The 24,871-nt window shown below is 44.6% G+C and overlaps 4 protein-coding genes across 4 annotated transcripts; 3 read left to right on the top strand and 1 right to left on the bottom strand.

The window, feature by feature from the left end:
• Positions 1-1,989: 1,989 nt before the first annotated feature.
• On the top strand, positions 1,990-3,540 carry AOL_s00043g584 (uncharacterized protein; the record flags this gene model as incomplete). Its single annotated transcript, XM_011121070.1, has 1 exon — positions 1,990-3,540. One exon carries the CDS (start codon positions 1,990-1,992, stop codon positions 3,538-3,540), a length of 1,551 nt encoding a protein of 516 aa, XP_011119372.1.
• A 335-nt stretch (positions 3,541-3,875) lies between these two features.
• On the bottom strand, positions 3,876-5,147 carry AOL_s00043g583 (uncharacterized protein; the record flags this gene model as incomplete). Its single annotated transcript, XM_011121069.1, has 3 exons — positions 3,876-4,656; positions 4,737-4,974; positions 5,117-5,147. The coding sequence occupies 3 exons, from the start codon at positions 5,145-5,147 to the stop codon at positions 3,876-3,878; spliced, it is 1,050 nt and encodes a 349-aa protein (XP_011119371.1).
• A 1,262-nt stretch (positions 5,148-6,409) lies between these two features.
• AOL_s00043g582 (uncharacterized protein) lies at positions 6,410-7,303 on the top strand (the record flags this gene model as incomplete). Its single annotated transcript, XM_011121068.1, has 1 exon — positions 6,410-7,303. The coding sequence occupies one exon, from the start codon at positions 6,410-6,412 to the stop codon at positions 7,301-7,303; it is 894 nt and encodes a 297-aa protein (XP_011119370.1).
• A 14,984-nt stretch (positions 7,304-22,287) lies between these two features.
• On the top strand, positions 22,288-24,671 carry AOL_s00043g581 (uncharacterized protein; the record flags this gene model as incomplete). The annotated part of the gene is made up of 2 exons (XM_011121067.1): positions 22,288-24,309; positions 24,372-24,671. The coding sequence occupies 2 exons, from the start codon at positions 22,288-22,290 to the stop codon at positions 24,669-24,671; spliced, it is 2,322 nt and encodes a 773-aa protein (XP_011119369.1).
• Positions 24,672-24,871: the final 200 nt, after the last annotated feature.

Raw genomic sequence — 24,871 nt, 5'->3', positions numbered from 1 at the left:
AGATCAATGTTGAAATTCAGGAAGATTATCTGATGAGCAGATAAGATGCTCAAGATAAATTAGGCTGTGACGAGGAATGTGAAAGGTTTAAATCCAAGTAAAGAATCAACCCCCAAAAACAGAGCATTCACAGCCAATCATCCACCGAATTGGCGCTGCAGCAATGCAACTGTTTCCCCTCCAATTTAGTAATTGAATCTTCCAGGGAAAATGGCGATATCGGGCGGAATCTCTGCGGAACCCAGCTGATAAATGCAGGTTCGATATCGATTACTATTGCTAATATAATATAATACAAAAAAAACACAAAGAATACCAATCCGAGCGGAACGTGGACGGAGATGCAGATGCAGACCTCCCTGATATATAAGTACTTCTGTACCTTCAAGGATAACCTGAAAGATAAAATAAAAATAATAAAAAACGTTGAATTTTTTTTTCTTTCTTTCTTTTGTTCCGCAGGAAAAAGCCTCCGCCAGAAAGGAACAGGAACATGTCATGGACGTACCATCTGCATATTTCGGGTTCTCATTGTGGCCATGGTCGCCCCCCTGAAGCTCTAGCTCCTTCTTCTCGGTTCCGAGAGTGCGAGAAATTCTTTAAATTAAGTTGGTCAGAGATCTCATAATCGTTTTCACTTTCCCGGTCAGTTGAGCTGAGAAGTTTCTTCGATTCCGGTTAACGGTTGCTTGGTTAACTTGAGTAGGTTAGTAATTGGCTTTGCCTTGCTTTGCCTTGCTTTGCCTTGCTCTGCATATTGCACATGACATGCATGATCGAGACGACTGGCCCGAATGCGAAGCCAATTGATCAAGCTAACTGACAAATGGTACGAAAAGTATCCAAATATGTCCAATGTTTCCTGACTTGTGAGCCTACTCCAGGCAATTGTTTCTGGCCTGCATTCGAATGGGCATAATGGACATAAACTGTGTGCATATTGCGAAGGCGATGCAGTCCAGCTGTATACACCTATGCATACCTGTATATACCCAAGTATTCAAGTATTCAAGTATGTATACAGTTGCAATCGAATTGCAATGCAATCTAATGAGTGCAGTACCATGAGGCTCTGCGACTCCGACATCGACCTGGCTCTTTAGCCGGCATTCATTCGATTTCTCCCTCAAAGCTAAGGGCTCTCTCTTATCAGATCCTGTAAAAACCCGTTCTCGAGGTGCATATTTCCTGTGTAACATCCGCAGGGAAACGCCGTTATCATTGCATTGTTTCCTGGCGAGGCCTTGTCTGGCACTGTCATCCGTAGTTTAATTTAACCTGATATCATGATATCCGGAGTAATGTAGTTTAGAAACCAGGTCTGTCGGCGACGACCGTGGGTACAAAGCTGCCGGGTCCCGTGAGGATTGAAGCCGCGACGGACGTATGGCCAATGAAACCGTCCACGAGAAAGCGTCGGACTGATGCCGCTTTACCGTCCGATAGAGTCAGGAGGCTTTGATCCCTTCTTGATCCATTCTCGAAAGGTCTGCTAAATCGAGCCGACTGCCTTTTTCGTCCCCGGGGTGCTTCACAGTTACACAGAAATGCCTCCACCCATCAATGCAAGTGCAAGGTTAGTATCAGTAGAGGTCATTCAGGCATCGATTGAAAGTCTTCGAATTCTTCAAACCCCGTGACATCCCAGGATATTTTACCTTGCTTAGTCATCTCGAGAGAATTCCAGGTACGAAGGACAATATTAGAATAGAGTGAAGCTTGGCGGTTTATTTGTTCAGGGTAAAGGAAGAGGAGGAGTCAAAGGTAGCTTGGTCAGCTTAGTGTGCATGTAGACGAGAGTCATCACGGCAGACATCATGTCATAAGCATCCCCACCATCATGTTAAACTTCACCATATAAACCTCACTAACACTCCACAATCGCAGTCGCTCTTATTTTCTCCCACTAGCATCACAATCGCGCACTGATCTCCTTCGTATTCCATAATTTACCTTATCCTAACAATATCCTTCATACCCGGTAGCTCGATGCCCAAGAGCCGCCAACCATACAACTATACTTACAAGCCCTCCTATCAAACCTCCTCGAATTCCCCGCGTCCAACGTCGGGTTCATTCGCATCAGGTTCAAGATCTTCAACAGCCAACACCGCCGGCCCAACATCCCTCTCCACTGCTCCAGAGCCCGCTCTAGAACGAGTAGGCCCGTCCGGCAGCGTAAACGAACTCCTAAGTCACTTACGGCTGACCCAACAGCCAGCCCAAAACACTCGCGATGAACACACCGAAGGTCGCTTCAATACCTTTGCGCCGGCCCCAACTGTACATCCTTCCCTCCAAGCTATCTTGGGCGTAGACCAAGCCTTACCACCACAACCAAGAGCTAGGGGCTTCGTTACTCCAAATTCATGGCGTACAAGGAATGGTTTCGACCCTTATCGACGGCTGCAGGATGGGGAATCTACCACATCATCCGCGAGCGGATTTGAAGCTCGAGGGAGCTCTATGTATCCAAACTATGAAGTTGGATCGGCGTTTGATTTGGAGACGATAGCAGGTGTGGATCACGATCCGGCCTTGTCACTCGTCAATCTATGTCTAAGAGCCGTGGCGAGAAATTGGGCTTTTCATCGTGTTTATGACAAGTACTATCTGAGGGATCTACGGCCGGTTCATAAGAGTCTTTTGCTGGCGCATTTAGCGGCTTGTACAATATCTCGACGGCAACAATATGTGGATGAGGGAGATGTGCTCATCGGATCGATAGACAAAGCTGGCTTTGAACTATTGTTCCGTGCTCCGTTTCCAGCGGATACCTACGACGGAAACGACGAAAGTGTTGCCGGTGAAATTGACAAGTCTCTTCCTCTGGCTGGGATGGAATTTGTCACTCATCTCAACTTTGCTGGATCAATCGGTTATAGTATTTCCTTAAGAGATTTGAATCGATTGTTCAGCAAGAAGGTTTCGACTCCTGCTCCAACTGAGTCTGCAGGGAAATCACCTGAGAAACAGAAGCAGGCGGTCATATTTGATAGTTGGGAAGACATCGTTGACCATGAAGAGGAAGCTGCTGGTCTAAGCTTGCTCGGCCCCGATCTACGAATTCGTCACTTCCCCAATCTAACCCACCTCTCTCTCGCATATCCGAGGAACAGCGCGATCTCCTTTTCAGACCTCCTAAAACTCACTAAAGATAGTGTTCCCACAATAACTCACCTCTCCCTCGCCGGCTGGCCAACCCCTACATCTGGTGCTTCATCTCTCCCCCTAGAAACTAGAGTTTCTACAAACATAAGGCATTTGTCCCAAAGCCTTATCTGTCTTCGATACCTTGATGTTTCAGATTGTGATTCAGATATGTACAAAGGCCTAGAGGGAGCGGATTGGGCTGAATGTTGGAAAAAAGTAGATGATGTGATTGCAAGGCAAGGACGTGCACTTTCAGCAAAGGGAGAGAGGGTGCTCAGTAAGAGAAATCAGACAATCATGGATACTGAGCAGGCGGTGAAGGCATTGAGGAGGGCTTGTAAAGGAGAGATGTGTAGGTTTGTGTACAGTCAGAAAGAAGAAGTTTAAGGGTCCATATTGCGAGTTTGGCCAAACTATCAGCAAGCGGAGTTTATAGCGTTAGAGTACCACTGTATGACTAAGAAGTATAATTTAATCATGAACGCGGCGAATTCGAAGAGGTATCACCATGCATTTTTAAGAAGTGTACATGATAAGACATAATATTCGTATGTGACTCAGACTTCAGATGCATCATGCTGATTAAACACTATTGTTCTTCCAAGCCCCTCCAATCTATAGGTATCATTTCATTACTAATAACCACTGCACCAATTACCTTCTCCAAACTCGCTGTCATGACATATCGCTAGAAAAAAGATATAGAGAGCCCCGCCCCCACTTCACTTCTTCTTCCTACCTTGTGCCTTCCACGCATTCCAGAACCCAATCTTCTCTTTAACACCCAATCCTACCCTTCGTATCCTTCCCACTCTTACAAGTATCTCACCTACCCTCTCTTCCAATGCTCCCACTCTAGGCACCCTCCCGTTCGCATCGTCGCCACTACTGCTCCTTGCGACTGTCTTCTCTGTGATTGTTTCGCTACTTGAAGTAGCTACCAACGTATCCGACATCTCCAAATCTCTAATTTTTACAGCCTCTCCGATTCTAACTTTAATAGTATGACTCGGTTGCCCTAACAATCTCCAGAGGAAGACACCGTAAGAACCTGGTAGCGGCGTAGTGGTATTCGACGGCAAGTATCTTAACGAAATTGGGAATATCTTGTTCTTGGGAATTGTCCCATTCCCGTGTCCATTTTCTCCAGATTGTTTATACTGTGTGGCGAAGCTATCGAGTGCCGGTGCGAACCGGAGAAGTGCACGGCCGTTGGATGTTGTGCCTTCTGGGAAGATGACGATTATGCGGTGTGGGTTTTTCGAGATTACTTCGGCGAGGGTGGTAGGTTTCGAAGAGTATGGTTTCGAGGTTGGTGGGGCGAAGGTGTAGAGGAGGGTTTGGAATAGGGTTAGTTGGAAGACGTATGGGGTATCGAACGAAGGGAAGAGGAAGATCGGGTCGAAGGTTGCAGCTAGGTATAATGCATCCAACGGCGAACTGAACGTCGAAGCTATAATTGATCCCGGTGAAGGCAGTTTATCCGGATACCTCGACAAGGTGCTGGGCCTTCGTCAGTAAACATATGATATATCACTAAGAGGATATTAAAAGACTGAGATTGGAACGGTGGTGGTGCATACCCTCTTTTCACGCCCTCAACTTGTAAATCCACCCACCAGACCCCGGCTACAAGCATGCATATCCATAGTATTCCTTTCTGAAATAGAGAACCCAGCGGCATGAACTGTAAGAACAGGAAGTAGCTAATGCTGATTGTCAGTAGCACTGGTGCCCTGAGTGCGAATAACACGGCGGCGAGCGGGAGATGGAAGCTGCTTGTCGCTGATGTTATTGGTATGAACGGAGCGATCCCGGTTCCTATATTACATTGAACGTAACAGAATTAGTCTTCGAACTGTTTCTTTATGGCCTTAGATCAAAGATAGAGAAGCCGTATGAACATCATATGGGACACTCGAGTTGCCAATAGCTGGTACTGGTTGTGCTTTTATGAACTTACCACGGTCGCGATACTGCGTGTACTTCTCCATCGTAAGCCAATGAGGCGATTACCACGGCTTGCCAGTGGTATCCAACAGCGGTATTAATCTTGGTGTATTCGAGGACATAAAATGTGCCCTGTGTATAGGTATGTCTGGGTCGAGTCGAGTCGAGTCTGAGAGGTCGTCTCACATGTGATATCACCGTTTTTCAGAGGCTGACTAAGCCCAGAGCCTCCCATCTTGGCTCTCACCACGTTTCGAAAAGAAACGATAACATGACATTTGCTGGATTTACTTTTTTCCGAAATCCCTGCACGGGCCACATCGTCGGGTCCCGGCAGGAATTCCACCAACAGAATTTGCAGGATTGACATATAACATTGTCTACTTATACGTCCTTTTTTGGGAGAGTTTTTTGAATTCTTGTTTTTTGCAATTTTACATGGTTCTTTGATTATATTCGCGATGTGTCGGCGCTTAGGGTAATAGCCGATGCGCTTTTAGTTTAATTGCATTGCATTTGCGACTTCGACTTCTTGCCTTCCAGACTTTCTACTTTGGAAAAAACAACAACATCGTCCCACATAAGGCGCGCTTAAACCTTAAGCTTCAAGGGTGTTCGAGCTTATATAAGCTCATCAAGCTATCGATAATATACGGCCGGGATCCCGTCGTTCGAGATGGTGATGGAGGCCATATTGCCCGGCCCGGGCTCGACTTTGGTCATGACGGCGTGTACGCTGTTGACCAAGGGCTTCCTATTCGGTCTGAATACAACAAAGGTTCACAACCTCGACAATTTGACTCGGATTCTGGACTTGCGACTGAAGCCTGGCACACCCGAGTCCCAGAATGCTTTGATCACGGGTTAGTTATCATTCCTCTCTTCCTTTCTTTCTATTATAGTTATCTATTTCATATTAGATAAGAGAATTGGTTTTTTTTTATTATCAATTGGGATCAATCATGGCTAAGGTGGATTCCATCATGTCGGTAAGGACTCGCATGAACGATATAGTTTCAAATCATACTTGTGTGTATGTGGATTATTCCTTCCGAAATTCTTGTGAACTTCCATATGCAGTCGCATCTGCACCTTGGTCATTTGATCATATTGTTATCGTATCAATTCAGACACATTTTCGCAAAATGGATCTCATGATCAATCGGGCTGAATGTAACGAATGTCATGAATAAATCGAATCTATGCTTACGAATCACAAACAGCATGGACGATCCTATAATCTGGGGAATCCTACCATTCAAATATTTTCTTACCCCGGAGAATCTCAGATGGACGCTAGGTAGTCATGATATATGCTTCAAGAATCGGTAAGGCCGAACTTCAAAACTTTTCATACTTTTTCGGAATATCATTACTAAGATTCCGATTCACGGCCGCTATTAGCTTCACGACTGCTTTCTTCTCAAGCGGCCAAGTGCTCCCGACCTACCGACTCCGGCATTCTCCTAATGGCGGCCTATTCCAACCAGTCATGGAAAAGACGCTACTCATGCTCACTCACCCCACTCTCAGAGGTAGTCTAGCCTCAAGCAACTTAATCACCAGAGTATCACCATCTCCAACAAGCGGAGACGGTTCCACATCCCCAGATAGCATCATATCCAAACCACCAGCTTTGTCAGACAAAGTTTCAGCGGCAGCGGATGCATCTCAATCCAAACCTCCAATATGGTTACATATCTTCCCAGAGGGTCAAATCTACCAACACCCCACCTTTCAGATGAGATACTTCAAATGGGGCATCGCGCGCTACATCCTCGAACTGCCCCAACCACCCATCGTCCTTCCCATGTTCTTCACGGGCATGCAAAACGTCATGCATGAGAAACGTTCCTTCCCGCGTTTCCTCCCTCGTCCCGGAAATACAATCTCAATCACATTCGGCTCTGCTATCCCATTGGATAGGTGGGATAAAGTTCGTCAGAAATGGCGCCAGATCCGTGAGTCTTGTCGTGCGATTGGTGGTGAAGAAGGGGAGAGACTATTAAGGGAAGGCCCTGAAGCGGTCAAATTACGTGTCGAAGTTGCATTGATGGTACGAGATGAGGTGGAGAAACTTAGGATCGAGTGTGGATACCCGCCTGCGCAACCCGAGAGCGCTTTGGCTGAGACCTTTAAGGATAAGAACAGTTATCTGCATGAGTTTGAGGCTGATCCGGAGAAGCATGTCAATAGCTAGCTACACCTACTTCCTTGGCTACGGCATGATATTCCTTTTTTCCTCCTTCTTTTTCTTTTCTTTTCTCTCTTTTTCCCCTAAGACCCCATGTGGGCTTGGGTATGGAGTACATAGTCTTACATTACTCACGTACATACATACCTTACATACTGACATACCGTAGATACATGAAATACATACATACGATATAGATGCATTAGCGTTTGCGGGCTTTTGGTATGGGTATGGGTATGGGTTATAGACATGGGGGGCATGGGAGGTTCTGGCGATTCGATTTGTTACCTTGTATTTGCCTTGCCTTTGCCGTGGTCTTTGCCTTTGCCTTTTAGTCTAGCTTTTTGATTGCCGTGCGCCTTAGCTTAAACCCCTCTAAACTACTCCATGTCTCCGCCTCCGAATGTTATATCAAAACTCTTCGGGAGACTACGATTCGTAATACTTCAGGTAGTTAACTTCCCTACCCGGGATAGTACGATACAAAGGTTTTAGTGTTCGGATAGCCGAGATGAGACGAGTACGATTACGATACGCATATTCCGTAGTAGGATGCATAGGTATCATCCCAATATAATTTTTTTATTTTTTTTTATCAAAACCACGCATTCAACAAAAAAATTAAAAAAATACTAAGAAACTAAAAAAAACTTGGAACTTTGACAGATTTCGCCATTCCAAAATTGCAAAAGCCTGCTTTTTTCTTTTCTTTCTTTAAGCGATCACGATGTGCCTGTGCGTCCTTTTTCTCTTTCTGGTTTCCATTTAATTCCTCACATTTTTTTTTTATGCAGTTAATTTCTTGCATGTGGGAGGGAGGGAAGGGAAGGGAAAAAGAAGGGAAAAAATAGGTCACGGTGGCTGACTGGGTTGGGATTATTCTGTCTTGGGTGGTGAAATCAATATACCCTCCCCTACATATGCATATACGTCTGCTGCATCTCCAAACGCTTTGTATCACAGTAAGAAAAAGAACAAGCCAAGTCGAGTAACTGGTTATAGAAGGACAAGAAGGTGGGAACGAGTGGAAAAAAAAAAAAAAAGAGGGTGATGGAAAAGTCTGGGGTGCAGGAAATCCTGCATATTCGTTAAGGATTTGGGAAGGGTTGGGAAGGGTTGGATCCTCGTTCGTACATACATACAACATACATGAGATACGATGGTTGAATTTACAGGATTTGGCTATAATCAATCAATCAATCAATCAATCAAATCTCTGGCCCGCGCTCACAGTTCAGCGCACGGCCCGTGTCGTGGGTACTTCTTTTTTTAGGGGAAGAAAAAGATTTTTAATCAAATAATACATATGTACACAGTATGTATGTATTCTCTTCGATAGAATAGGTGTGTGTGTATTATAATTATCTCGCGAGCTCTTCTCCCAAGACTGAAGTCGAGCCGTGGTTGTTGCAATTTTGAAACTCTTTCGCCACAAAACTGTAATGTAATGTAGTGTGAAAGCGAGTGCACATCCGTTGAATATCAAAAAAGAAGATCTGATGTTAGGCATTTTTCACCATCCCGTGCCGAAATTACCACCGAAGCCGTAACTACTCCGTACCCGTTACCGTATTGTCTGGTATGTAGGAAGGAAGGTAACTCCGTACGGAGCACGGCAAGCCCTTCTTCCCAAATGTCAGCCCGGATACGAACTTGATCTCCTTTCGCTATCTTTTCACCGGGTCCCCCATAAGGTCGTAATCTGCACATTCGTACCGAATGGGTTTCAACCCGTTTCGGGGTCTGGGCATGTACCGCACCTGGATACCCTTCTGAATTTTTCTCTCTCTTTCTTCTCGGTAGTACCCGCCTATATTTTCCATTCTCCATACAGTATGGTAAGCGTGATATAGTCATTTATAGTCAATTTATAGATAGGAGTTTATAGCCAGTTTTTTTACATAAGATATTCATGGGTTCTGGTATGTATTTCACGCAAAAAGTTTAGGCTTTTTTTTTTTTTTTTTCGTTTGTGTAGTCAAAAATCAAGTGCTTGGCCCTTTAGACGGCCGTGTATCGGAAGCCGAAGGAGGCGGTATTTTAGATCGGTATGATGGCTGCCGAAATATTTCTCTCTCTCTCTGTCTGACTACGGAGTAACACGATAGTATGTATGTATGTATGTATGTATGTAAGAGTCAAAGGAATTCTTGCTGATACCGGTTTGACAACCCGACGGGAAAGCTTATTACGGTATATTGATCGAATACGGTTTAAACCTGTGAGATGTTGGACCGATGCGATGAGGCAGCAGGGAATAAGGGCTTGGGCTTTTACTGTGTAGGGTGACCCCATGGCGTGATAATGGCAAATGAGAGCGAAAGGCGAAAGGCGAAAGGAATGAATGGCAAAGAATGGCGACTTTGACTTAACCAAAAAGAACCGCTTGATTCGAATCGATAGTGTTAATTAGTACTTACTTAATTACTTGCTTACTATGTAACTAGGCGAGTGCAAGGAGCTGGGTTCAGTTACATAGTTAGTTAGTTAGTTAGCTAGTCGGTGAATAAAGCACGAGTGAGCCTTGCCTTGGTGGATCCCCAAGGTCTTCTGAAGTCTGGTTTGCACGTTCTCGGAACGGAAGCTACCGATTGACATATCTTTGATACGAACGGAGTAGTAGCGCTATAGCATATCCATACTATGGATGTAAGTAAATATGTAAGGAAGTAGGCAGGTATCATGTATTATGTAGATGAGGAGGGGAAGGGGTGGGTGGTTTTGACGCCTGCGAGCCGGGCTTCCCGTGAATATCGCCTTCCAGATTAAAGATTTCCTGCAGTGGACGGCCGGGTGGAGAAGGGAAGTTCGATGTCGGAACTTAGGCATTCCGTGTAACGGTTTTTTTCTTATTTTTTCTTCTTTTCTTTTATCGAGAAGATTATAATATTAGGTTTATATTTCCCAAAGTGGAAATTTTGGTTATCGATTTCAAGGAAAACCCACAGGTCGGTTATCAAGGAATTAAGCTAAAGCACAGACGTTAATCGGCTAGGTATGTTTGTATTTATGTATTATCTTTCTTTCTTTCTTTCTTTTCTTTAACGGATGGATGGATGGGTGGATGTATCAGAATTATGTAAAGCGAGGGGCAGACAGATGGCCAGGAAAGCGGTTCCGACGATACCGATTGATTTGATTCCTTGTGCAACCTCAGAATTAATTTGGGCACAAATTGTACAAGGTTTCTTCTGTTCCTTTTTTTTTATTTTTTTATTTTTATTCTTTTTATTCTTTTTCTTGTTCGTTTGATGGTTATTATTTGTTAACATGCTAATAAGATGACATGTGAGATTTTCAACCATGGCAAGTTAACTTAGCTTCGAAAAATGCCCAAGTTTGAAACGGTCTGTGTAGCACCAAACGTTACTTCCAAGCTCCACCTTTTCTTTATTTTCGCCGATAACCTTTTCCAGAGCGAGAAGCCTAATTCGTCTAAGTCTGGGCGAACTCCTACGCTAAAAAGACGTCCTAATATGTAGTACTCCACTGTCTGATCACTATCAGGGCCCCGAACAAGCTCTGACTAAGAGGTCCGATATCATGATATGACCTGACTTGACGAAAATTATACCAAACTTCCAATCTTGGCTGTTTTAAACTTCTTCGAGTATGATAGGGTAGGATAGAATAATAGTAAGTGCAGCTGCTTAGCTAGCTCAGCTCCGGCGGCCGGAAAACTCGCAAATGTTTTTCTTTCTTTCTTGACTTTCCATTACGTTTACATTCCTACAGCTCCGATATCGATAGATCGCCTGTCTGAGATTTACAATATAGGGAAGCCAGTGCACATACAGACACACACACGACGGCAAGTAATCAGCATTCTACCATCAGATCAGGAAAGCGGCACATCGAAAAGAAAAGAAAGTTTGACATGTCAGTGCAGTACCGGTGGGGGGGAGAGGGAGATCTGAGGGAGGGAGAGAAATGTAGTAAGCTAGTATTAGACGCGCGCAATTGATACGAATAGGAATCTTAACCTGAAACATAAAAAAAAAATGGTGAAAAAAAAACAAAAGGAACTGACTTCTATTAAACAAAGACAAGGGGGCCGGGTTGTTGAATTTGAAGTCGTAGGAGCTCGAGAAGATAGTTCCCGCTTACCTCCTATTTCGCTATTTTTTGCTTTGATAGCTCGCGAGTTTTATTGACGAGGGTGATTGGAGGGTGGTGTGTGGTCTCTTTTTTTTTTTTGACTCAACCTCCTTACTGAAGTAGCTTCCTCAACCATGAGCTTTTTATTTTATTTTATTTTATTTTTTTTGTGATAAGAAATTTGAAGGGAAGGGAAGGGAGAGCAAGAAGGAGAAGGAAGGGCTGATTAAACCTGGATTTCTTTCTTTCCTTCCCTGAGACTCGACTAACGTTAACTAGGTCTCTGGGACCGGGTTGACAGATGCGGCCTGAGCCCCCCTTCGCTTCACCATTTACAGCTTCGACTTCATATTCGTCCGCCGGCTGGGTCCATGCTATGCTATGCTTTGCTACGTATACCTACATTGAAATTAATGGCACTATCCTTATTTGAAAAAAAAAAAGAGAAAAGTAGAAAAACTGTTGAGGCCATAGAGAAGTGGTCGGGGACGAGGGTCTATATACTAAATGGTAATAAAAATTCCAAATGGGTTTACGATACGATACTCCTAGCTACTATAAGATTTCCGAGATAAGTAGGAATTTATGAAGTGTTTCGTGGTGTTGATAAGGAATCTGCGCTTTGAGGTTTGAGGACGTTGACACACCCTTGTAACCATTTAATCGACGGGTCGAAACAAATATCAATCCCAAGAAGCAAAACGGGAGAGTCAGAAGAAAGAAAGAAAGAAAAGAAAGAAAAGAAAGAAAGGAGCATGTCAAAAAAAAAAAAGATTGAAAAAGAAAAAAGAAAAAAGGAAAGAAGAAAAGGATGCTGGGAACGAGTAGGCTCAATTCCAAGCATTTCCAGCATCTTCAACCTCGAAGGCAAACCACTTGCTAACAGTAAGAGAGTCCTGAGCCCGGCAACAATAAAGTACTTACTTACATAGGTAGTATGTGTGAATACTACTATGTATGCGTATGTATGTATGCATCTCCATGTATGTATGTTAAGTGCCCTGCAAGTGAGAAAAGAAATGTCTCAACCGTTCGTGCATAAGTCTGGGTATTAATTTTCCCTTTTCCTTTCTGCAACTGCAAGCCTTCGCTGCATATTGGAGTAGCAAATCCTTTCTAAATACGTTCATACGGGGCTGTCTGGGGCTGTTTATTTCTGAATCGCTCGTACGTATCGTACGTATCGTATCGTACGTATGTATGTTAAAATACAACCTCTCATGGGTTTCTTTTCAATGCAGGTTTGCTGGCTCTCTTTGCTAATTTGATTATATTTACATGGGTTATCATCATACTATTTGTCTATGAAGCTGGTCGGGCTTCCTCTACCAGGATCGAGACAATGTTTGATATATCATACCATTTCTCTATTAAGCCCGAGTTAAGTATACTACCGTGTCAGTCAGGTAAGTGCGGTAGGCGCTCTCCCTTCCCTTCCCTTCCCTTCCCTTCCTTCCCTTCCTTCCTTCCTTCCTGACATTAATGTTAAGCGATTCGTACTATCATCACGGAATATTCCCTTTGGTGCGAATAACACAAGCCTGTATATATGTATGTACTTAGTATGTATGTAAGTCTGAAGTATGTAAGTATGTATGTACATCTGTACTTAATCAATTGAAAAAGAAAAAAAGAAAAGAAAAAAGAAAAAAGAAAGCAAAGCAAATTTACAGAAATTGAAATTCTTATTCTTATTCTTCTTATTATTATTGTTAGTATCATCAGTCGATAATATGCCGCTTGATTACTCCGATAGTGCCAGCCAAGGCTACGAGAGTATGTGCAACCGAATATAAAATTTCCCCATACATCGATTTTCATCAACGTGTCGCCTCTACGTTTCTTTGAACTTTCGTCCGAAGGGGGGAGGGGCATACATAATTCCTACATGATTTGAGGGGTTGAATACATATTTTTATATGCCGAAAGATGCGGTCGATATCAATAGTAACACCCTATTGGCGCCACAGATATGGGTCCCTTCCTTCGTCTAGGATATGATCCGGGGCCCTCCCTAGTAAGAACACCACAGCAGTTAATTTTCTAACTGGCACCGCTTGTGTGGTCTGAGAAGTATGTAAAAACTGTTACGAAACGTCCTTCGATTCGATACAATTTTTTATTTTATTTTTTTTAATATATTTTTTTGCCTTATATCGATTCGTTTGATCTGTTCTTCTGCATCTACTTACCGGTAATGTAATATCACAACTTAAAGTAGCCTGGTTTCTGTTTAGTTAGTGTTGCAATTAATTGGTTTCAGACAGTTCGACTCGGAATATTTTTTTTTTATATATTCGGATAATCACTAGGACGTACACTAGCTTCGCGCAAGCTCTGCTGGCCTTGCAGATTTCCCTCTCGAAATGCTATTCTATTCGACGTCAGTACATATGTAGATGAAGCTTAAAGCCGCGATTAGAAATCGTAAATCTATATACTTTTTTTCTTTCTCTCTTTTGTTATTTTCTTCTTCTCCCTTGGTATTTTGATAATTCTTTTTTTATTTTTATTTATTTTTTTGGTATTTTAGTTTTTTCAAGATATCGATCTTTAATTCGTTCCGTCGAACCTGCTTCCCCGCTCCGAACGAGCCAGCGGGAAAGAAGCCGCTGCAACCTGTACCTGGTCTAAGCTTAAACTCGGTGCAACATATACAGTTACGTTCTAGTCCCTCCGGATCCCTTCTCTCGATCTCGTAATCGATGCGGCATATGGATGCAGTCCTGAGCGAATATTGAGTTGTACTCCTCCTCCATTCCTCATCCTCCACAAAAAATATACTACACGAATTGGCAATTCGGCTGAAGAAATAGAAGAAGAAGCGGGGCTGTAAATTGCGCTTAAGGATTGGATGTTTGAATTTTTTACATATCGGGCTTAGAGCGGTAAGATTAAAGGCTGAAAGAGCATTCGAAGCGGAGTTATATTATACGAGAATGGGGATGGGAAAAGGTTTAAGGTTAAAGAGGTAGTAGGTACGTGTACACAGCACATAGGCATACTCCGTCCTCCCCGTAATGTTGAACTTGTACTAGCTCCAATGCAAGTTAAACGAAGAAATCCAACAGAATTTCCCCAAACCCTCCACTTTTGTGGAGTTTTTTTTTTTCATTCTTTCTCTCCTGTAGACTAGTCTCTCGAGTCTGGAGATGGGGAGGCTAAAGAAGCTAAAGATGATGCTCCATATTTGTTTGAGACTTTGCTGTGCTGTTGTATGTAGTGGTGGTGGTGTAGTGGTGTAGTAGCTGAAGTGGAGATGTTTGATAATCTGGGACTTGCCATTGCCAGCTATCCTTACCCCGGGCGAAGCTATAGCTCCCCATAGCGGTAGTAGCTATCAAGAAAAACAAAACGAGGCCATTTCCCGACCGTACCGGTTTCCCTTGACACTGCAGCAAGCCACAAGGCATGCACAGATGCTTGGCTCGCAGCCTAGTAGGAACCTGTTCATTGGTGTCTTTTCACATGTGAAAATTTGAGACCTTTTTAAACATTTTGTGGTTTTTTTGGTTTATGTGTGTTCGAGTATCACGGAGGGGCTGGCGGTGCAGCATCACAAAAAAAAAAAAGGACAGAGAAACATCAATTGAGGGGTGATGGCAAATGTGAGGGGAATAATTGATAACCAGCATTTCAGAACTCATCATTCTCGACACCTGGAGGAGGGGTAAAAAGAGGGGTTTATCGTATGATTTCTTAGAGGAGAATTCCTCGCTCATGCAATGCAATGAAAACGAATCAAAGCAGATTTAAGCTTACTTGACAACGAGCGTATAGAATCAATTGAAAACCCGAAAAAAAAAAAAAAAAAATACATATGTGGGTTTTAGACGAGGGTAATCCGAAAGATATCCAAGAATCTGGACTTTCTTTATGCCAGTATGCGTCAGTCCCCTAGCTTCGGATCTCGAAAAGGGTTTTACCGTAGATGCATAGGATTCGTTAATATCTTCATGTTGAATGTTGTACAGTTGTTTCGGGAGAGCGTGCATAACGCACCTTTTTTTTTTATATTTATTTTTTTTACCTTTGAGGAAAGGGAAGGATATGATTGTGTGATAGTTGCAATCCAACATCATCACGCATCTTGAAGTTTCGAAAAAGATCCAATCAATCGATATATTGATCGACCGCCACCATGTCGCGAGTTGACACATCCGCACCCGTAGAGCTCGACCAGTGGCAAAAGCGGATCCTAAGTTGATTTTCAAATTTCGAGAAAGAAAGAAAGAAAAAGGACCCTGAGGAAGGGAAGGACCGGGACAGGGCCAGTCCCTTGATTCCTCATCCTGATCACATACTAGCATCATGATGTGCAGGATCCCCAGCGTTAGCGGTGTGAGGAACGGGTTGCATCTGGGCCCTGTAATCTGCTCCCGTCTAACCAGTCGATCCGCGTCTTATCATTTACTCGAGAGGACGGGTCTGCCTTTGCCGCTGACCGTACCGCTACCTGAAGCTCTAGATGCTTGGTGAGCTGCATGATATTTGAAAGGATTGCTATATTCGCAATACAGACTAAGAGGTTGGAGCTGCACACCACCTTTTGATCATTCCTTCCCTAGGCGAGTCCTAAGCATGCTGTATTGACAAGCTTGCGTATTCCAAAACCTGTTATCCCCAAGCCCTCCCCGCTTTAAGCTACGGGAGTTTGACACACCCGATAGAATTTTCTGACAGCTGTCTAGGAATATATTTTCGTTAATGAAGGTATTGGGTCTTCTTTAGGTTATGATTGCTGGATAACACACAATCACACACACCTAGAAACGTTGAGGGTGGCAAAGTGTCTGAAATAAGAGCTTCAGCTGTAATTCCCGAACCCCTCTTTGAAGTTGCATTTAGCTTACTGGCCCAGAATAGTGGCACACCAAGACCGCGTCTGCATATGTAGACTGAGATAGTTGGTAATTATTCGCTCGGTGTTGGATTATCCAACACCACAATACACGCAAGCAGATTTGCAAATTGTTGTTAACATCATGTCATAATGCTTCCTTCTCCTCCTCATTTTTTTTGTGCAATATAAAATCCCGATTTCGCCTAAATGTACCGATGCATTCGCCGTCTCTGTTCTCATTGGAAGACCAAACGATGACGTATATTTTGACAGGCCTCTCGGTTACAATCAAGATTTCCGGGGTTTTTGGAACCGGGGGGGAGAAACCCGCCAAATGAAGGTTTTCTGCGCCGCATGGTCCTGGGGCGTGGAACACCACGGGTTTCTCTATGCGAGCTTGGACAAGGTCAGCTGAGTCCTGGGAAGGGATTTTCCCCCTGTGTTCAAGAAGGATTTCTGTGGAGTCCTCAAAGTCGTCCCAGGAACTTGAATCGAGTATGCACAATTTGGGACATACATGACGTTCTTCATAAAATCATTTTTATATTTCGAAAGGAAAAAAAAAAAAACGAGGAAATATTCATTCCTCAAATTGTCGGGAATGCTTCGAGACCATCTTAGCCGCCAAGCCCCATTCCAGTGAACCACGATTTGAGGCGTTTCGGCCTGCCAAGCGGTGCTCACCATTTTACATGGGGCGGGCGCCACGGCCTTGATCTTATCTGGGAAATCTAATTGGTTAACTAAGCCACCGCACGCTGCCAGAGTGTAATCGCGCCGTTACATGCATGCATGCAGACATGGACATGCTGCTTGTTGCACAATGGGATATGTGCAACTGTTATAGTGGATATTTGCTTTTTCATTCAGAAAAATTTTCATGGGTTCGCGAGACTTGGCTTTCGAGACGCCCCCAGGAGCTTCCGTTTAATGTCTTAGTAGATTCGCTCGGGATTTCTTTCTGTTGGGAAGTCGAAACACCAAGAAACGGATTGCAAGGTCGGCCGGTTTTTTTATTTTTTTTATTCGATTTGGTCAGTGCGGTTCGATGCACGCGAAGTGAGGATGAAACTCTTAAACTCTTCAAGATGGGGTTCTTCAACCGGCCGCCTATCATTATCAGTTTAGGGAAACTAAAAGGACGGGATTTCAAGAAGGAAGAAAGAAAAATTAAAAATCCTGCGGCGAGTTTAAAAAAAATAAAAAATAAAATAAAAAAATAGAGGAGAATAAAATAGAAAATTAACAAGAATTTTTTTGAAATGGCAATTGATGTGACAATCGACGGGAGATAGTTGGAGAAGGAATGGCGGAGTGCGTCCAATCCAATGCATTCTTTGTCCCCGATTGCGAATGCTGTTGTCGACGAAACCGTGCTTTTCTAACATATACAGATCGAATGCTGCAATCTCGTATGTAGTGCACGGTCTTTTTTTTTGTTATTTATTTGGATGATGGGCAGGAAAACCACCCATCCATCGGAGATCCGATACTGTCATCTCTCCCGCCTCCTGTCATGAAGCAAGGCTGGTCGACATGGTCGTCAAAACTTTGGTTAACGGGATGGGTGCTCGGGCCCCACCTGGCATGTCGATCGTCGTTCAAATGTCGCCTGTTCGAAAGGTTGACGCTTGACCGGGACCCCCATGCTCTGATGGTGTCCAAGGGGGGTGGGGATGGTGTTTTTGGGAAGCTAAGATAGCGTGCCCCCCAAAATAGTGCAACGACTTCAGTTAGAGTGATTGTCATATCATGCTAGAGGTGTATCGGTACTTGCGAAGCGAATCGAATCGATCTCTCCCTCGCCTGTTCGTTCCTAGACGCTTCTCCTTCTTCCGCTATGGTAAGATGTAGTTACTCCTGAGTAAAAACAGAGTTTAGGGCTTCAGCAATCCGAGGGAATGTTGTTTTAATTGAATGCCCTTCCTTCCCGTCCGCTGCCTAGCTTCATTTTCGGATCTCCGTGGCCGTCGAGCTCCGGTTTAGGTTGGACCGTAACTCCCAACAAGGAGTTACAATTGATGGATATCCTCGAACGCTACTACTTCTTCCTTTGCCTCAATCTTTCATGAAATGTAAAAATGCTGGAAATAGTAGGTGAGATTTGACGGCGTATTCTGTAATTAATATCGAAAGGTCCAAAAACATATCGGTTGCCATCGACCAACATTCTACGAGTGCGTAATTGCCTCTCCGAGTCGGAACATTTCATGAGTTTACTGGGAAAAATCTTAAATTTATGGAAATTATGGCGTATCGATTGAAATCGCCGGAACCAGGAGCCGCGCGTGGGATGATTTTCTTTCCTTCCTTCCGTTTTCTTTGCATCTGGTAATCACAATTGACTCTGTAACAAGGCAGTCGCGATCTCGTAAAATGGGGGTTTCTTGAAGTTTTTCTTTCTTTTTGAAAATTTAGAGCTCAATATCTCAGAACCTCCAGAAAATTTTTTCATTCTGGTTGAATGGGATTATTATTAGCTACCAGTCAGTGCCTTGGAATTTGGCACACACAGCGCTAGCACGGTTTTTGATAAGGCTCCAGCAAAAGAAAACATACGATACATCGAGAAGAGAAAAAAAAAGGTGGTGAGATTGTTTGATGGTGTTCGTTCGTTCGTTCGTTCGTGCGTTCGTTCGTTTTGGGACCGGCACCGAGCACTGAGCACGAAAATTTTCAATGGAAGCGAATCCGAAGGCAATTGAATTGAATTGTGACATAGCATAGGATTTATTTCTCCCCGGACCTGTCATGTCAAATGTGAATGAATGCATCTAGCTGGATCAAGAAGATTTCCAATTTGACCATGTCTGTCTGCATGTCTGTCTGGATGTGTGTATGTGTATGTGTATGTATATGTAATGTAGGCGGTATCAATCATGTACACAGACGTGTCTTTATAGTAGCAAAGCAAAGCATGGCATTGCAATTGACATGATCGTATTATATCGATCATATCAGGCTTTTACTTTTTCCTCAATCGGAACCATGGACGCCTGTCTGGTTTAATATGCGAACTGGAACTGGAACTGGAACTTCTTCTTCATACAAAACATACCATTACTGCGTATTAATATAATTGCATCGACGTTACTTTTTCCTTTGGCCTCGTTCCAGTTAGCCTATTCGACCAACCAGAAGTCCGCCAGCAGGCTGATATCCCTGCCATCCATCACCGTGCAGGACATTTTCTAACCCCCATCCACCCTCCATCATTTTTTCCCTATACCGAATTTGTATCTGCCATCATGCTCGAGCTAACTGAGTACATAGTAACTTACATAGTTTGACCCCCCCTCGGTGCAGCCAGTGCTGCGGTATCTTTTGTTAATTGCCCCATGCTGAACCCGGGCATGTCCTGGTATGCTATGGCATGGCATGGCAGCATCCCCATCATATCACTCTTGCTTGCTTGCACTTGCACTTGCACTTGCACTTGTACATACTTGCACCTGCTCTCCTTTATAAAACCTGTCTCTGTCCAATGACAGGCTCCACTGCACTCCCTTGAATCTACCTGTACGGTTGTCTGTCTGTCTGCTGCACCATATTCCCAAACGTTGATGCGAGAGCGAGGGCGACGATACAATACATAGTACTTACAATACAAGGACAGAGTGGAGCGACACGACCCACACCAGGACACAACCACCCGCCCACTTCTCACCGCCTTATCCCGTTCGATCCTCACCCCAGCTAGCCAGCCAGCCAGCCAGCCAGCCAGCAAGAAAGGTGAGTCTCGGTCTCTATCAGCGTCTCTTTTGTTATTCGTAATAGTTACTATACACACCCTATAACCTTTTCTTTTCTTTTTCAACCTTTTTGTTTCTTTTTTTAATCTTCTTTTTTTATTTCTATTTCTTTTGATTCTTGCATAGTCCGTTCTTGTTCGATTGCTGTTCTGGTATCAAAATTTCCCTTCCCAATCCGCCACCTTCTTCCTCACCTCCACCATACAATACAGCCATTACATTACATACATTACATACAACATTGCAATATCTCTTCGTCCGATAATAAACTTTTAATCCTCGCCATATCCTTCTCTTTCTTTCCTTCTCCTTCGTTTTTTCTCCTCCTCTTGAATTCTTCTTCCCATTCGACACTTAACTTCCATAGCGAGGCTTGACGACCCTCTTACGACTTTTATTATCCATCCATCCCCCTCCACACCGTTTCCGCCCTTTTCCTATAACACCTCAACACCATATCCATCATCACCACTTTCTCGACATTTGGGCATTTTGGTTTAACGAGCATTCAATAGTTTTTCTTCTTCTATCTCTTCGTTTCTTTCTTCTCTGTTAAGTTTTTAAGGGTCACCTCGACGAATACTTGGAACTTTACCTATCCACTCTTACTTCGACAGTCTGTGAGGAATTCACTTTTCTTGCAGAGAATTAACCATCCCATTGCATATATCGGTTTCGTCAGCGTCGAATTCCGAGCATCCCAGGTCTCTCGAACGCCCTCCTCGCGTTTTTTCTGTTCAACCGCCTTGTTTCCTCACCTCCCGCGACATAAATCGTTTTGAATTACCATTACATTGCACTCGTGATTATTATTTTATAGGGTTAGTATGAAAAAAAGAAGGCTTCGGCGTTTTCCTTAAACATTTTTCTGAGTACGGTTTTCCGTTTTCTTACGCTTTCCTTATGGATACACCTTTCGATGTTCCACGGCATGTTGAACGAAACTTACTCTATAGTCTGTCTACAAGACTTCACATGTGACCCCCATTGCATTGAAATCCGTTCCCTTGATACAAGACCGTGGCGCTACAGCTGGGTTCGAGGGTGGGATTGACATGCCAAAGAACTGTGATTTGTGATCTCTTCTCTCTCTCCCTCCATTCTATCCCTCTATCTCTCTCTCTCCATCATTCCATTCGATCTTCTTTGCATGTCTGGTCTGTGCTGCTGCTGTGAGAACAACCTTTTTTCTTATTTCCTTTTCTCTAGCCTCTTGACGAAAATCATTTTTCGTCTGGTGCTCCGTAACACGCTTGACGGGAAACCAGAAGGTCTCCGGCTGGTAGTCTTTCTGATTCACAAATACACCCGCTGCAGTTTTAATTATCTTGTTTGCATCACTTTGTTGCAATTAATGTCTCTTGAAGTCATTAATTTTCGTATTCATCATCCTTCTGGAGAGGAGCGCCGGCTCAGATTGAGGCTACGGCACTGGGCGGCGGAGAATTGTGTTGTGATAGGCTGGTTGGGAACCCCGTCCGACCCAGCTGGCCAGCCCAACCCAGTTCAGTTCCCAGTTCCCAGCCCAGCCCAAGCGAAGCAGTTCGCTCGCCTGTTTCTGCCACTCAGCAGCGGCCAGGCCGGAAAGATATCGTTATTTTTACTTTGCATTGGTCGGTCGGGTCCTCAACAGACAAGACAGGCCGGGACAGCCAGGACAGGACAGGACAGGACAGGAACGAATACATCGTGTCATGGCCTACGCCATTTGCCTCCCATGCTGCTAACCAACTAAGAAAAACTTTTAATTTTTTTTTTTTTTTTTTTTCCCTCTTTCTTTATCACCTTGCCCTCTCTTCTTTTTCTTCTTTTTCTTCTTCTTCTTTTTCTTCTTCTTCTTTTTTCAGAATTATTAATAATAGCTGGTTGGCATTCTTGACCGAGAAGAGAGAAAGAGAGGTTGTTAACTAATCCGGGCTTTTGCTACGATAGGATTCTTCTTCTGTCTTCTGCTTCATTCGCATTGTTTTATATTAAACAGCATTGTTGCATTTTCGATTTCGGCATCATCCTTTGAACTGAATTGAATTGGATTGAACTGCAAGAGACCTCGACATCCTTTCTCTTTCAATATCGCCACCCTTTCTCTACACCACTCGAACTTTAAAAGTCAAAAGCAAGACCGTTTCCCGGAACGATCTGTTTTTTACTCCTGTTTATCTGACCGACCGACAGACCATTCGAATCTGCAGTTGATCAGGCTTTCTTTTCCCTTTTCTACAAAGAAAGGGCCCCAAAAAGTCTTTCTAGACTTCTAACATAAACCATCCTTCCTTTCCGCTGTAACAGTCGGTCGGATGCCTTACACTCCCCCCAGCCCCTCTCCCAATGCATCCCACTCTCAGTCACGGACGAGCAGTCGGTCATCGTCATTCTCTGAAATACCATCTCCCTCCGCTGCTATAAATCTGATCACACCTGCGAAGCCCCAGCCCACCAGGTCGACGTCTTATCTTAACAAGACTCGTCGTTCTTCTCTTGGTGGGCCGAGGCCCGGAGATGCTAAGCCAGTTCACTTTATGATGTCCCCGCCCGGTGGAAGTGGCCCAATATTACATCCTCCCAGGTCGACATCGGGAAGCAGCATTCGACAGGCCCCACCGGTCCCAATCATGTCCACAGGCGTTGTCATCTCTCCTCCCGACTCGTCACAGAACTCCAGCGACGACGAAGCCGAGAACAACAGGATCAAGCGTGGACGTCAGCTTGTTGACGTTAAGGAGTTGGAAGCTGCCATCAGAAACAGTATCCCTCAGAGAAGGTCTGCATCGCCTGTCATGGAACCCAAGCCTGAACAGGTATTTATCGAACAGAGGTCACCAGAAATCTTAAGTGCTCGTATCCACCAGAAGTTGGCACATGTTGTCGGCCATGCTAGATCGGCATCCGATGTCACTGGGTCGGGACGAGTACCAACAATCCGACAGCCAGAGGAACCCAAAAGAAGTCAGAGCCAGAATGGATCTCCAAATATGGATGATGATGAAGATGATGATTATCAGATAGCACCACCAATGGTTCGCAAGAAGAGTGGTGAGCTTGTCAAGTCCTCCCTGAAAAGCCCAAACCTCAGGAGAAGGCCCTCGAGCATGCCTTCCACACCGACATATCCCAAGGTCGTCCACTTCGATGCTCATCTCGAACATGTTCGACACTTCCTCCACTCCGAGCGTCCGACAGCCGTTAGTGCAGGGTCTTCACCAGTTGAGTCCGGCATTGATACTGATAACGAATATCCCTTCCCTTCGTCTGATGAACCGCCATTTGAGTGGGAGATCGCTACACCCAACTTCCCGGATCGTTCTGATAGAAGCTCTGCTGTGGTTCGCGTTGAGAAGGTTCTTCTTTCCCACGACAAGAAGTCCCTTCTCGGCCATGTGGCGGTCGCCAACATCTCCTTCCAAAAATTGGTCGTCGCCCGCTTTACTCTGGACTACTGGCAGACTACATCCGAAGTCGCCGCAGAGTTTACTAATGATATCCGCCGCAGACACTTGGAGGATGGGTATGATCGTTTCACCTTCAAGATCAAGCTCGAGGACATGGCCAACCTGGAGAACAAGACTTTGTTCTTCTGTGTTAGATACCGTTGCAACGATCAGGAATTTTGGGATAACAACAACTCTATCAACTACCAAGTCGACTTCAAGAAGAAGGCTATTCCACAGCACGGGAAGTCCGGAGCATCGTCCGCGTCCTCCCGACCGCTGCCGCGCAGCAGGGGTGTCACTTCATCTGCTCCACGACCAAGGTCTATGCCGATCTTTGATGACTCCTTTGATGCTTATGATTTGAAGACCCAACCGGAATACAAGATGTTTTCTCATGCCGTTGACCGACAAATGGATATGCGACCAGCCAAACCTGTCAAGAAGACCAGTGCCGTCGACCCGGAGGCCCTAGCACGTCGAGCAAATCCGTCTGGGAATGCCTTCGGCAATCGATACGACTTCGGTGCTTCTTTGGCAGCAGCTATGGCTACCGCTACCACTGTTCTCGGTCCTGAGCGAAGTGGTCTCAAGTTGAAGACCAACTTGAAGGAGGAGAAGCCGGCACCGAACCCGTACTTTCATAGTCTGACTACGAATAGCGGTCTACCTCGGTCCCACTCTTCCCCCGCGCTCAGTGCGACGTTCACTACCGCAAGCGACAAGCAGATCCCTCGAGTAACCCTGGATACCACTACCCCTGCTGCCACCCCAGTCCCGACTCCGACCTTCAAGCCCACACCCTTGGATGCCCTCAAGTCCCTCGGTTCCGATAGGAAGCCTTCCGTCGAGTCCGCCTCGTACAAGGAAATTCTTGAGAACTTCTGCTTTGTAAGTTCTCCATCGACTCGACGCTCATATCGGAAACCTTAGCGCTAACGATAAACACACAGTTCGGCTCTGCCAAATCTTCGCCATCCTTAACAACTGGTTCTTCCATGCCAAACCGGCCAGAGGGACCCGGTCACGAGAATCACTCACTCGCGGCCACTCATTACAAGATGTCCTCCCGATCCCCATCACCACCTCATCAGGGATTGGATGGAGCCAGTGGACGCAACTTTACCACATCGCCTTCCACATCCTCCTCCTCCCAGGGTTCCCAGAAGGGATCTAGGTCCCCGTCACCATCGCACATCTACGGCTTTCCGGCCACCACACCCTTCGACATCCGTGCTCCCATCCAAACCTAGGGAGATCAATTGGCAATCTTGTTCGACATCCATATCCATGCAACATTGTTCTGGCGAATGAGCGTGTTTACTAATTGGGCATAAAGCTCTGAATTGTCTTTCATTCTTTTTTTTTTCTCTTGAGTTTTTATTCTTCTTGCTCGGACCCGCCTTTGGAATTCCCTATTCTCTTCTTCTTCTTGAGTGTATTTTTACGATCA

The sequence above is a fragment of the Orbilia oligospora genome (assembly GCF_000225545.1).
Source record: "Orbilia oligospora ATCC 24927 unplaced genomic scaffold scaffold00043, whole genome shotgun sequence".
Lineage (NCBI taxonomy): Eukaryota > Fungi > Ascomycota > Orbiliomycetes > Orbiliales > Orbiliaceae > Orbilia > Orbilia oligospora.
Note: the sequence above shows the minus strand (reverse complement) of the source record. Positions and strands in the feature narration are given on the sequence as shown.